Source organism: Lepidothrix coronata, unplaced genomic scaffold (genome assembly GCF_001604755.1).
Source record: "Lepidothrix coronata isolate B3197 unplaced genomic scaffold, Lepidothrix_coronata-1.0 Scaffold215, whole genome shotgun sequence".
Taxonomy (NCBI): Eukaryota; Metazoa; Chordata; class Aves; order Passeriformes; family Pipridae; genus Lepidothrix; species Lepidothrix coronata.
Genome location: NW_016690395.1, coordinates 468274 through 481488, shown reverse-complemented (window position 1 = coordinate 481488; position 13215 = coordinate 468274). Strand labels below are relative to the sequence as shown.

Sequence of the window (13215 nt, the reverse complement as noted above, 5' to 3'; positions counted from 1 at the left end):
TTTTTTTTTTTTTTTTTTTTTTTAAATCTATTTTTTCTTGTCATATAATTTTTATGTAAACTGATGACTTAGAGGCCATAACTCCAAGTCATAACCTCGCCAAAGTTATTTCAAGAAATATATTCAGCTAACCTTTGGGCTGGCACCTTAGGCTGGCTATTCTCTGCCTTAAGACGTAGAACGCTGCAAAACAAATATCCAAAAAAGAAATTCCAGCTTTTTTTTTTTTTTTCCTGTAAGGAGGATGGACTTGGTTGGGGTTTTTATCAACTTGTTACATTCCTGGAGAATTACACACATTCAACATTCAGAGCTTTTCTGAAATAAAAAAAATTCTGGTACACATTTAAAAGTGGAAACACCTTACATCAGTATTTCATTATAAGATTTAACAAATACATTCTGAAATATAAGAGTAATTAAATATAATGATGTGATGCTATTCTTATTCAATCAACTAAGGAGGTACACTTTGTCATGTTTCATATGGTATATAGTTGTAAAAATTCTCATGTTTCATGGTTTAGGTTCAATGCTTCCATCAACAGAACATAAATTATTTCCTTAAAGAAACAGTATCCTTTCATTTAAATATAGGTATATATTTTTAATTTAATGCTGCATCTCTAGAGCAAACATGAAGGCTTAGCATCTGGATGCTAATTCGAGAGCAACTAAAATTACACTCATTTATAAGTAGCTGAACATCTGCAACCAATAAACCTGTTGGCAAATAAATTTACTGGTCATTTTTATAATGTTTAAAAATTTAATATCATCTAAATTAAAACTAATACTTAAAGACCTTTTCAGCTCTTAGTACCACATGAAAAAAGATATGCTACAAAATTTAAATAAGATGGAAACAGATATATGTTTAGGCTACTTTAAATCAAGTTATTTACCAATAAATTTTATATTAGCAGGATAACTTGTTAGGCTACGTAGTCTTATTAAAGAAGACTGGGAGTTAAGCAACAGCAGCTCTTTGTATTTTAAGGAGTATTTTACCCACACTTACGGGTTTTCTATGATTGTAACTTCTACTGATTTAAATAAGTTTTAACTAGAAAGTCCCTTAGCATTTGTTACAGTGGAGAGAGTCTCCCCGCGTTGTTGCTGGGCTTTGAGAGAAGCTCCAGATACAAACATACTAAAGCTGTAAACAGACAAATCATGTAAGTGTTGAAATTTTCTTGGGAAAAAATGGGCTGCAAAACTATTACGCCATGTATGAAGTGCAGGAGGGATGCAGCAGGGAAGTAGAAAAGGATACTGTATCTTTAACATAGTAAAGTCATAACTGCTTTAAAAGCATAAAGATTCTAAACTGAAAAAAATAAAAGACCAACTGAATAAAAATAGCAAAACCTCATTTTTTTTTCTTCCATAGCAGCATAAAGCAGTACTGCAATTCTGTATAAAATGTCTTTTCTTTGAAAAGTACCAGGGATGCACAAAAATATTGGTCATTTTATAAGAAGCAGACATTCTGCACATCAATATTCATTAAACATTGTCAACACAAAGTATTAATACAGACTGTGTTCTTGCAATCACAAATTCAGCAGCAAAACTCGTACTGACTAAGGATGTTTCTGCTGATCAGCATCCTAGAAGCCAATATTTTCACAGCTCATTATCGGCACAATCGTGGTTTTATTTTTGTGCATCGTGGACTATACAGAATTGCCGTTCCCACTGAAAGCATTGTTATGTGCAAGAAACAGAAGTCCTAAGCAGCTCGTGGCCTCTTCTCCCATTGATGCATGGGATGATTTATGAGGGTAAACTCCCATTAACATTAGTTATACAAAATCTCCTTCTGTGCATCAATGAGAGCACAGCCACCTCTTCCTCCCCCTCCCACTACCTTGCATCTCCGCAAATAGATTTGCACAGCCTTTAAGCTCATTAGGACAGGAGCAGCAGGATAGACACAAAGTTTCTTCACAACTCTTATAAAAGGCAGCAGCATGCACAGTTCCCAGCAAAGCACTCAGTTACGCCTGCATCTGTTATGTATCAGCTTGTACAAGCTCCCCTCTTGCACTTGCAAGTCCTTTTAAGAACTTCCTGAAATTGGATACTTTCTACTAGGCTTGACTAAATCTACATGCTAACCTGACGTCCTTCAATTAATATTTTTTAATGATGCAAAGCTAAGGGGAGGTGTAAACTGATGGTTTGACTTTACTGTATATCTCCTGATTGCTTGGTCCCTAGTCTTTTAAACCAATTTTCAAGGGTTTAGTGCAAGGTGGCGGGAAAATACTTTGCTGACCTATTCTGGGTTTGCTCCCTAAGTAACACACAAACCTCAGCTCAGGGAGATAACCAGATGGAGTTACAACAGATGGGTGCTCTGAAAGGACACACTCATCTTCACCTTCTCAAGACAGACTTCATAGACTTTGTTATCGTCTAAGAAGAATTACACATAAAATGAGTGAAGTAATCAAATAATATCACAGTGTGTAAAATCCATGTTCAGTGGGATTTTATTCCTGTTAAGAAACTTCTGTTGGTCAAACTTGCTGCCATCAGACAAAATCTGCTGACTCCAACAGCCATGTAGACTCCTGACAACAGAGGATCCAACAGTAGATCTGCATCTGTTTATAGCAGCTGTAGATCTAACCTTGTATTCTGTACATAAAGGAACACAGCAAAAAGAACCATTTTGCTATCACCTCTAGCAAAGGAGTTGTCCAAACCGTAAACCAGAATGATAATTCAAGGCGTTTTATATTGCTTTTCTTAAAAAATTCTTGCTTAACCTTTTAAATCTATGTTAAAGTATTCTCTTTCTACTAGGTTATTGGCTGTTAAACTGCAGTTAAAATTTTGAAGCAGTCTTTACATCTTTAGTGTACCTTGACTACATACAACTATCGTACAAATCAATTACAGACACACAGCCATGCACAAAGCAGGTGTATTTCCTTCACAAAAGACACACACGAATGGAAACAATTTGTACAGCTTTTGAAAGAACTACATGGATATTTGTAAGCCAGCTAAAAGCAAGGCAGGTAGAACATTAGTTCTAAGAATAATTTCCAGGAAACCAGATCAGATTAGGGGCAGAAACATCCACAAAGAATTATTTTTCAGATAACTCCTAGCACGGCCTGTCGGAAACTGAAGGGAAGATCTTCCACTTTCATACTGGAAAATAAAAAGCATCATACCGCTTCTCACACAAGTTTCTGCATGAACTCAGGGCATTTCTTATCTCAGATTTTAGTTTTCTGATAGGCCAACCAAGTGCAGCATGTGAATATACATTCACAGTTGATTTCTCTACACCGGATTATCAGCAAGGGTCAGTCAGCATTGGTTCCAAGGACTTTCCTGCTGCTTTGTCTATCTCTGACCTAACAGAGATACTTGGAAAACAAGGTCCAGGTTATTCTTTTCTTGAGAAACACTCAGAAAAACACCCATCCCTGACAGCAGAACACTGCCACAGACATCTTATTAGGGGGATAATATAACAGGCTGCATGCAGCAGGTTTCCCAGACTACAGTAGCTAAAATAGAGGAATGGACATGATTATTTTCTATTCTGCAGTTGACATTTCTCATTCAGTTCAAATAACTGAGCTCCAACCCTACCACTGCTGGAAATTCTCTTCCCTCAGATATTTCAAACAATGAAAATCAATGCTGAATAACACATTAAAAAAAAAAAACTTTAATGAACTTCCTAAGGCAATTCTTGCTGCTGGCATGCAGAAATACATTTGTACAAGATGCATGCAACGACTCATGTCCCAGCTTGGTTTCACTGTGTCCTTTAAAACCCACTGAATGGGTTTTGGGTTAGGACAATACACTCAGTGCTACAGATGCAGTTGCCTTACTTTTATTTAGGAAATAAAAATGCAACTATTGATACCTGCTCTCACCAGAAACACTCTGTCACAGGAAGTCATCTCCCCTACTCTGAGAAAAGAAATCCAGAAGAAATTCTTTCTACCCTCACTTTTACTCTGGCCTATAGTTTTGCTGTGTGCACAATAATAACAGATAAAAAACAAACACCTTCTTTTTACACACATCTCATCAGCTACTTTATCAACATACCATCTTACACAGAAGTAGGCTTTTGTGTGATTACTCCCACTTAACAGCTATTACTCCCACTTCTACTAATTAAGGTGCAAGTAAATCCCACAGGCTGGGCAACAACATGGGATTTTTGGACTAATTTCAACTGGGGCATATAATATCTAACTTTAAAGCACTGATGCTGTGAGTCCCTCAGTGTAAAGGAGGATCAGCTCTACCAATGATGAGGCCACTTCATGTGAACTAATAGTTGGTGCTTAAACAACATTTCTGCTGCTTCCAAATTAGCCTTTCTACACACCGGGTTTAACTAATGAAACTGGTTTATATATCAAACCCAAACCTCAGAAAAGCTACTTAGTTACGTTACTAATCAAATATATCCACAGTTCTAAATCTAGGCCACTAAATAACTGTGGATGGATTTTGAATTTACAAAGATTGAGAAACGCCAATGAATTTGAGTTACATTTGTTCAGCTCCTTTGAAAATCTCAAAATGCATCTAGCTGCCTAAACCTTGATCTTACTTTGGTGTTCACAACCTGCAAGAAAGAAAAAAAAATCCAACCTGTTTCAAAGTTCTTGATTATTTCAGTTGGAAGGACACCTTCTAAGTGCCTTTGCTGGAATTGGAAAGGGCACTGGGGAAGGGAATTTCATGTCACTGCAGAGTGAATATTTCCACTAGCTCAGACATTACAGCTGCCACTGACAGGCTTTGGAAGCAAGTTTACAGACAGATCAGACCTACACAGACAAGTCCTGATTGGTTTAATTTATTAAGAGGAGACAGAGGAGGTTGTAAAGGAAGAGTGTAAATTAAAGGAGGGGCCCTATTTCAGCTTCTTCCTACATGTTTATAAGAGCAGAAGGGAGCAGAGTTATGCTGACTTGCGTTACTAAGCAGCAGTAAGCACGACTATGCTCTGTGTGCACTCCTTTGTCAGTCAAAGGGACACAAAAGGAATAACTCTGCACTTCACAAAAGCAAGTTTAGCTAACACAGTTCAGTTTCCATTTGCAACTGTATGGATGGATTATGGATGAAAGATCAGGAGCATGGAATCACCAAGGCTTAATAAATTACCACTTGTCAGCTATGCCGCACTCCTGCCCCGTTAGAGCTGATATAATACAGGCTTAAACATTTGTCACAATTAAACCTTTACCTTAAATCACACAGTTGGTTTAAACTAACACTTTTTTTCTCAATAGCTGTGGGCAGAGGCCATGCCACATGCGTTTGGTGGAGCAGCTAAGCTGGACAGCAGAAAACGTATCCAGGTATGTTAGCGATCACTTGCCCATGGCACGTACACTATCATGTATCAGAGCCTATATAACTGCTACAGCATGTGGCTGGATCCAGCATGGCTCTCACCTTATACTTATTGTCAGAAGGATAAATTCAGAGGTAATTAGTGCCCACACAGTAAATTACGCATGAGTAAGCAGGTGAGAGTCCAAAGGTGCATTTTCAGGCATACCAAGGATGGCTCAAACTAGTTTGAAAAAAAAAGCAGTTCAAGCTCACTAATAAAGAGCTCAGCACTATTGCTGGAATATTTAAAGCTTCTTTTTTGGAGTCATTTGTAAACTGGGTCTCACTACTAATTTTTAAACCTGACTCTATACTTACTTTCATTGTGCAAATACAACTTATTCTAGAAACAACAAAGAAAACGTACATCTAGTAGAGAAAGTCTGACATCTATTTATGCCACTCATTTCACGGATAGGACTCAGAGGTTTGCCTTTATCTATAGAGAAAGCTGAAGAAATAATCATGTACTTGGCTTTTTGGAAAATTTTCAGTGATATTCCTTTGTACAGTTAAATACTCAAGTTTTCCTTTGAGGCCAGGAATGCTGCTTTCTGTGCCAGGTTAATCCTTCATACTGGGTGCCACATTTCCAGGTGGAGAGTTGACTACAGATTTTCTATTTGGCTGTAAGCATTAGAAAGATTCACTTTCACTTAGTGTAATCTCCCATGTCGTGATATGTCTGGAATTTTCACCACCCATAACTGGGGCAGATTTTCTTGCCTTATTTTGCTAAGAGGTTGGTTCCCATTTAAAACTAAGAAGGAGCTGTCACGGTTTTGGTAAAGTTTTCACCCAGATACCTGAGTCTTTTCTGAATCAGCAATTAAAAATTATCAGCACCCAGTATGAAAAAGAAAAAGAGGAAAAAATGCCTTTAGACGCCTAAGTGATAAACGTATTCTTTTGAAAGTCTGGTCCCAGGTATTGGAGATGATCACAGAAAATACACCACTACACATCTTCTAAATGTGCGTGGAAAACAAATCTGTGAATAATGGACTACAATGCAGGGGAAGGAGGTGAGAGAATTCACCTGGCTGTACCCTTAAAAAAAAAAAGAAGAAAAAAAAGAGCATTTATAGTACCTGGAAAAGCTGGCACTAAAAATACTAAAAATTACCTTATTGACAAATTCAAAGAGCAAAAAATAAAAAATACTCTCTGTGTATTATTACTTCTATCTCATTTTCAATTTTTAGTTATGAATCTTTTGATAGTATCACTTCATGCTATTCCTGTCTCCCAAGATCATAGAAATGCAACCAAAAATCAGAATTGGCAACAATAAGAAATCAACTTCCACGTCAACATAAGCTGCAATTTACGGTCACAACACAGGAGACAATTTGTCCAAGAAAAGGGCCACAGTGAGACAGTGGTCTGGGCTTTTTGGGGTTTGGTTTGGTTTTTATAAACAATGCAAATTACTGATATTTGCCAGTTAAGCCTCCATAGCCTCAAATATTTAAATGCACAATGATCCTCAAATAAATCTGTATTATGAAAGGTGGGCATAGATTCTGTTGTCTCTGGAGTAGCCTCAATCAATCTACTATCCTTCTTTATAAATATCCACCTCAAGGAAAGGACTACCTGTTACCAGTTAGGGCCCTAAAAATCAAAATGATTCATGGTATGGCCTGAGAGGTATCAACCTGAGAACTCTGCATCAAAGAAATAGTATCAGGGATGTTACATTCCAGAAGTACTTTACATAGCTTTTACAAGTAATCTTATATACGTACTAAACATTGTGGGCTTTTAACACATTTGGGAAGAAACAGCCAGTCTTGCTGTTTACAGATTTGAACAAAACCTTTGCTGAGAGTTGCATTGCCGATGCCATATCTATCTTTTGCCTAATATTTGCCACCTACAGTCACCGCCCTGCAGACTAAGCAACTTAAGCATTTAACATCTGTTTTCCTTTAAAAATGGCTTGGCAGAAAATAATCTAGTTTGCATATGTTTGTATCTAAATAAAAAAAGCTAAGGACCAGTGTCTATAGGTTTGCTCCTGCATAAATTTCAGGGATGTCACTCATGTATGCATTGTTAAACACATGAGCAAGCGTTCCCAGTATCAAAGGCTGTAATTTTAACAAGCTGAGGTCTCTACAATGCTCCTAACAATTTTAACTTCTACACAGTACTAGCTGCCACCACAAAACACCTTTTGAAGATGTAGTTAATGATGAAGACTTATCTACTTGTTTATCCCACTATTATATCAAAGATTCTAAATAGATGAAAGAATCTCAGAGATGCTCCTCTTCACATATGACCCAATAAAAGGATGCTGTCAGGCAGATTAACTCCCTTAGTTTGGGGTTACCAAAAGTATGTTTGAACTTAATGCTAATTGGAACATCAATTTTTTAAGTGAAATATCAATAATTTGGATTTCCTTCTTGGATGCAAATACTCTTGCTCCACAGTGCTTGTAACATGACACAGCATAGTTACATCAGGTTATCAGATCAGAGCATGAAATGAAGCAGAAACCGAACCAAACTTCCCAAATTCTCATTGCCCTAACTCAAGTCCACCTTACTTGATTGCAATCGTTTTTAGTTGAAAACAAACAGAATTTCAACGTGACAACATCCTTCTAAGTAAGTCAGACTCACACATGCAAAAGCCTAAGCCCTGTGTTGTAAGAATATGTGTGAACATGTGAAAGACGTGACTAGGTGTGTCCAAGCCTTTTCTACAAGTGACTAGAAGCCCCAGCAGCAATGATACTCACGCTGGCATTGTCCCCAGGACACTCGGGCCCAGCCCCAGCAGCAGTCAATTCTGCTTCCAAACCGACAGAGTCCTGCAGAGGAGACCATGTGTCTGGGCCACCTGAACAACACAGTTCAAAAAGGTCTGGTGAAACATTTTGAAAGCAGCTAAAATCATCCTAGAGTTAAAAAAAAAAGAAACACTCAAAAAACAAAAACAAACTAAACAAACAAACAAGTAACCAATCAAACAAACAAAGACAATGACCAGCAACCGCCTCTCCTGCATGGAGATATATAATCTTCTAAAAAAATAAAAATAAAAAAAAGAGTAACTGCTCAGTAGAGCTGAGCCGATAATATTTCTATTATTAATACTTTGTTTAGTTCAAAAAATGTAAATGACTATAGGTGAAGAGGCGAAAAGATAATTAGAGTAACTCAGCAAAGCTTGAAAAAACTGACATGCTTTGCAGTACGCTCACTGCTGCCACTCCCAGGCTGGCATTAAACAGACTCAGAATTCTGAAACAGAATTTATAATATGGAATAAACGCCATCATAAAGTTTCGGTATTGGTTTATTTCACAATATACAGCCAAAATTTCTGACTGATATGGCCAAATTTTCTCACTGGAACGTTATGGGAAAAATTCAAAACAAAAGCTTCCTGGACAGTTAAGTAGAAATCAAATACAAAGGATGACTTGTAGTCTTCCCTTGTCCCAAGGAACTGATACCACGGCTTCAAGCAGTTCTAAAATATTGACATGAATCAGAAACGTTTCTTAACGTCAAGCTGAAACCCCGTGAGCGCTGCACTTGAACAAATCTAAGAAAGAAATCCCTGGAGACGGAGGGGGTCGTTCTGGCCGATTCCCACGCACACGGCAGTGTCCGCTCCCCGCAGCGCCGCCGATCGCGACACCTGTCACGACACGGCGAGGCCCGGCGGGCACGCGCGCCCCGAACTTCGTGTTAAAACTTGAGTCGCGATCTTCGCCGTCGTCTGCTGCAAGTGCCTCCCGGCGTCAATAAGCTAATTTTACCTTTACAGCATGCGAAGCGCTCTGGTTTTTTTTCAATTCGCGGCCCTGGCGGCGCAAAAAACTTTTTTACACCTAAGCTCGAGTTTAGGCTGCCGAGCAACGGGGGCCGAGAGAGCCCGTCCTGGTGAGCCCCGGGAGCGGCACCTCCGGCACCGCGCCTCCACCGCTGCCGTGCCCGCGGGCACCTCTTCCCGACCGTGGGGGGACGGGAGCGCCGGGACACGTCCCGCCGAGGGCTCCGGGGGCCGGTGCCAGGCAGGAGCCCGAGGGCCATCACAGCGCCCGCCGTCGAAGCCCCCCCGCCCGCCCGAGAAAGAGCCCGGGCTCCCTCCGCTCTCCCCGCGGGGGCTCCGACCTGCCCGAAGAAACACCGGCTTCTCTCCCTGCCCGGCCGGTCCCGGCCGCCGCCCCCGCTCGCCCCGCGCCTACCTTCTGTCAAACTCGCCGGCCGCCCCCAGGGAGAGGCAGGACGCCAGGAGCAGCCTCAGGGAGAGCTCCATGGCCGGCTCCGCTGGCCGCCCGGGCGGCCAGGGGCGGGCGGCGGTGGCCGGGGCGCTCCTGCTGCCGGGCGGACGGGGGTACGGCTGCCGCCCGCGCCGGTGAGCTGCCACGGCTCCGGGGCGGCGGCGGCAGCTCCCCGCTCTCCCTCTCGCTCTCCCTGCCCGCCCGCCCGCCTGGCTGCCGGGCGGAGGAGGCGCCGCACGGGGAGCGGCAGCGCCGCCCGCCCCCGGCAGAGGCGCCCGCGGCCGGGCCGCCCTCCCGCCGAGGGGCACCTGGAGACACCTGGGGCAGGGGGCAGCGGGAACGAGCCCCCGCGCCTTCGGACGGGGGCCCCGCGAGGCAAAAATCCGCAGTCTGAGGGCGCTAAGAAGGGTGGGCTTTGTTATGATAAACTTTCCTAGCTTGAACTTCCTGAAGTAGGACGGCTACGCCCTCCTCTTTGCAAGCGAAGTCCCCATCTAAAGTCAAGAGCGTTAAGATTTGGTCTTCTTCTAACCAACCTCCCTCAGAACAAAGCTTTTTGAAAGAATTACAAGGTGTATATGGGGTTCTTTTCTGGCTCAAACACTCCAATTAAATAGCTCTCAGGTGTTGGCATGTGCGACATTAGATGTCCCAGCCCTTGTCCAGAAGAAAAAGTGACAAGTTTAAACACTAACCACACAGTGTGTAAGGTCATCCTTGCACCACTACCGACAGCAACGACTGCATCTGTACTCTACATTAACATGTTAAAATACAGCCGTTATTTTTGTTTGGTTTCTATGAACTACCGTTCTCAGGACTTACCAAGGCACACTTTTAATAACAGTCTGTCACCAATTTAGGGTCAGAGCTGCTCTGAGATCCCAGATTACAGACAGATAGGGTCAACAACTTGGACTGGGTTGCAGAATTGGTTTTGATTTGTGCCTAAATCAAGGCTAAAGCTCATCAGCTGTTCCTCCAAGAGTCTGGCAGTAGCTTAGAAGCAGAAAACAAAGATCATCTCTGGGTTGTGTTGTAGCACAAAGCCAAATCCTTGAGGAAGCATTTGGATGCCAAACACAGTTTAAAGCTTCAGATTTGAGCTGGTCGTTCTATACAGAACATTTTCCACCTCCAAAACACTTCACAGATAATTCAAGCAACACTGCACAAAGGTAACAACTTTTTGCACAAAATACAAATTGTGCCATTAAGTTTTCAAAAGTTAAACCCTCCCTGGAGCGGTTTTAACATTTTCTGCTCACGTTTGAACAGAAAGCCCCCTCCAATGCTCCTTCCCTTCTTCTTGTCATCTTTTCATGACCATATGATCCCATGCTAAGCATTCTGTCCACAGCCTCAACCCAGAACTTTTCAGACACAGAGGAAAAAAACAATTGTAAAAGCTACAAGGTGATGATTCTGCAAGGTGCTTATTACCTATGCTCAGGTAACAAGCAAGCCCCCTTAGAGGACTCGGATAGATATAAAAACTGCACTGAGGACCAAACCTGGTTCCCTTCATTCACATGAGAAGCTGATAGCCAATCAGTGAAGGCAACAACACAGTGACATTTGGGAAAAACAGAAGAGCATCTGGGTCATATTAGAGCCTTGCTGAAATATAGAATTGATTTCCAGCTCTTGACTGATCACTTTTTTTTTTTCACTTGTTTGTGTGTTGTGGTATAACAGACCATACATAATGGAATCACTGTCAAGATTTAATGGGCAAAAGGGGAGGAATCCTATTTGTGATAACCACAAGGATTTCTTTCTAGTAACAGCATCTGCCTGCATTTCTCCAACTTGTAGAAAAAAAGTGTCCAAAAATTACACCACAGCCAAGTTCAGGATGAGTGACAAAAGCAACATCATTGTGAATTAAGGTCTAGGGCAACGTGACACTTTACTTCTGATGTCCGTGTCATAAAGTCAATTCTTTTCATGCAATGCTGCATAAATGGTACTTATGTACACAGCAACTTTAAAGCACACACTACTCCTTTAAAGCATGTACACTTACAAATGACAGTAAGATCACTTAATCTCTCCAGACTGCACTGAGTAAGATTTCCTCAGCAGCCTGTTTGGCAGTCTTGTATGTTAATACTAGTGTGCTGGTCAGATGTGGTGCCTACTGCAATTAAGACTGTCTGCTCTTGGTTAACTTTTGCTGCCTCTACAATTTGTTTTGGAACATAAGCCTGAAAAAAACAGTTAAACACTCACTGAAAGATCATATACTGCACTTCCATACCCATCAGTGGGACTGAACATCCAGTCATTTATGAATTCATTTACTTTGGCAATGCTTTATCAATACTAGTGGAGTTTTTTTAACAAGGCAGTTTCTCATATCCGTGATAGTAGAAGGATTACTGAGTGAGCTGTCAGAGAACCAAATCTCTTGACAAGTTAAAGGTGTATAAAGTTGTGTGGTTATACATCAAGGTACTATACAGAAGATGCAGAAATTGTTGGCAGTATTACTCGGAGCATTTTCGTGCCTTATGTTTAGTGAAGCAGTATGAAAGTCTGGAAAAATGTTGAAGCCATAGGGTGGGCTGTCCTGATGTTCAGTAAGACTTATCTCACAACAGTAAAAGTCCACAAGCTGTGCATCAAGTGCTCAGATGAATGAGCAGAACGAGTGTCCAAGAAAGTTTTTTCAAAAGTACTGATAAGACACTTGATTGAGCACAACATGATAGTCAGGGTTTTAGCTGCAAATTAGCAACAATGAAACACAGAGGAAGGCAGTATTTTGTACAGCAATGCTGCTACTCTTGTGCATAAAAAATGTCAAAACACATAGAAAGGTAAATTTTCACTGAAAAGGTGTTCATTTTATACAAGCATAGTGATCCTTCCTGCTTATTTTACTCTTCTTCATTTCCCCATAAAGATCTTTACATACTTTGCACCAAAGAAGCCACACTATCGGCCACAATCCTTGTCTTACTTTCATTCTCATGGATATATTGAGCTCAGTTCAAGACCCTTCTATGCATATCAAGACTTAAACCTGTAAAGATATGCTGTGTTGGTTGAGAGCAGAGGAAGAGTCTAAAATACTTGCAGCTGAAACTACTTGCAGCTGACCATGCCATTAGCAAGCCCATTAGGTTCTGAATTATCTCTAATTTCCCAGGGGATGATGTCAGAGGTATATATTCTGTTGCTGTTATTCTACACCGTAAGTGATACAGGCAGATGTGACTGCACACAAAACTGAATTTTGGTGATAAGGTGACAGAGGGTGAAGAAATGCCAGTTCTAATGAAGTGAAGCTTACCTTCAGTTTTCTCTAGTGAAACAAACCTTTCTTGTATACATGAGATCTGCTCGTCTTGAACAACACTACCTACTTTTGCTTCACATGGGCTAGACTGTGCCCAGCGGTCTCAAGTGTTTCAAACTTCAGCTGCAGGGCTAAGTACAGGTTTTTAAAAGCTCTTTGTTGCTATAACCATTCCCAAGAGGGAAAACCAACAGAACAAAAGCAGTTTCTGGAATATTCTCTGGCATCAACTGGACAGGCAATATTAAGAAAAAAGACC

General features: G+C 41.0%; 1 protein-coding gene across 5 annotated transcripts in view; it reads right to left on the bottom strand.

Moving 5' to 3' along the window:
* The window catches only part of NPNT (nephronectin), a 51799-nt gene extending 42085 nt beyond the window's left edge, over positions 1 to 9714 (bottom strand). For 4 of the 5 annotated variants that reach the window (XM_017833555.1, XM_017833552.1, XM_017833557.1 and 1 more), the window contains exons 1-3: positions 9614 to 9714; positions 8156 to 8256; positions 133 to 183 (exon numbers count right to left, since the gene is read on the bottom strand). In XM_017833555.1, coding sequence (XP_017689044.1) covers positions 133 to 183; positions 8156 to 8256; positions 9614 to 9684 — 223 coding nt within the window. In that variant the 5' untranslated portion in view covers positions 9685 to 9714. The remainder of the gene's footprint in view (positions 1 to 132; positions 184 to 8155; positions 8257 to 9613) is intronic. The other variant, XM_017833554.1, reaches the window with a different exon arrangement.
* Positions 9715 to 13215: the final 3501 nt, after the last annotated feature.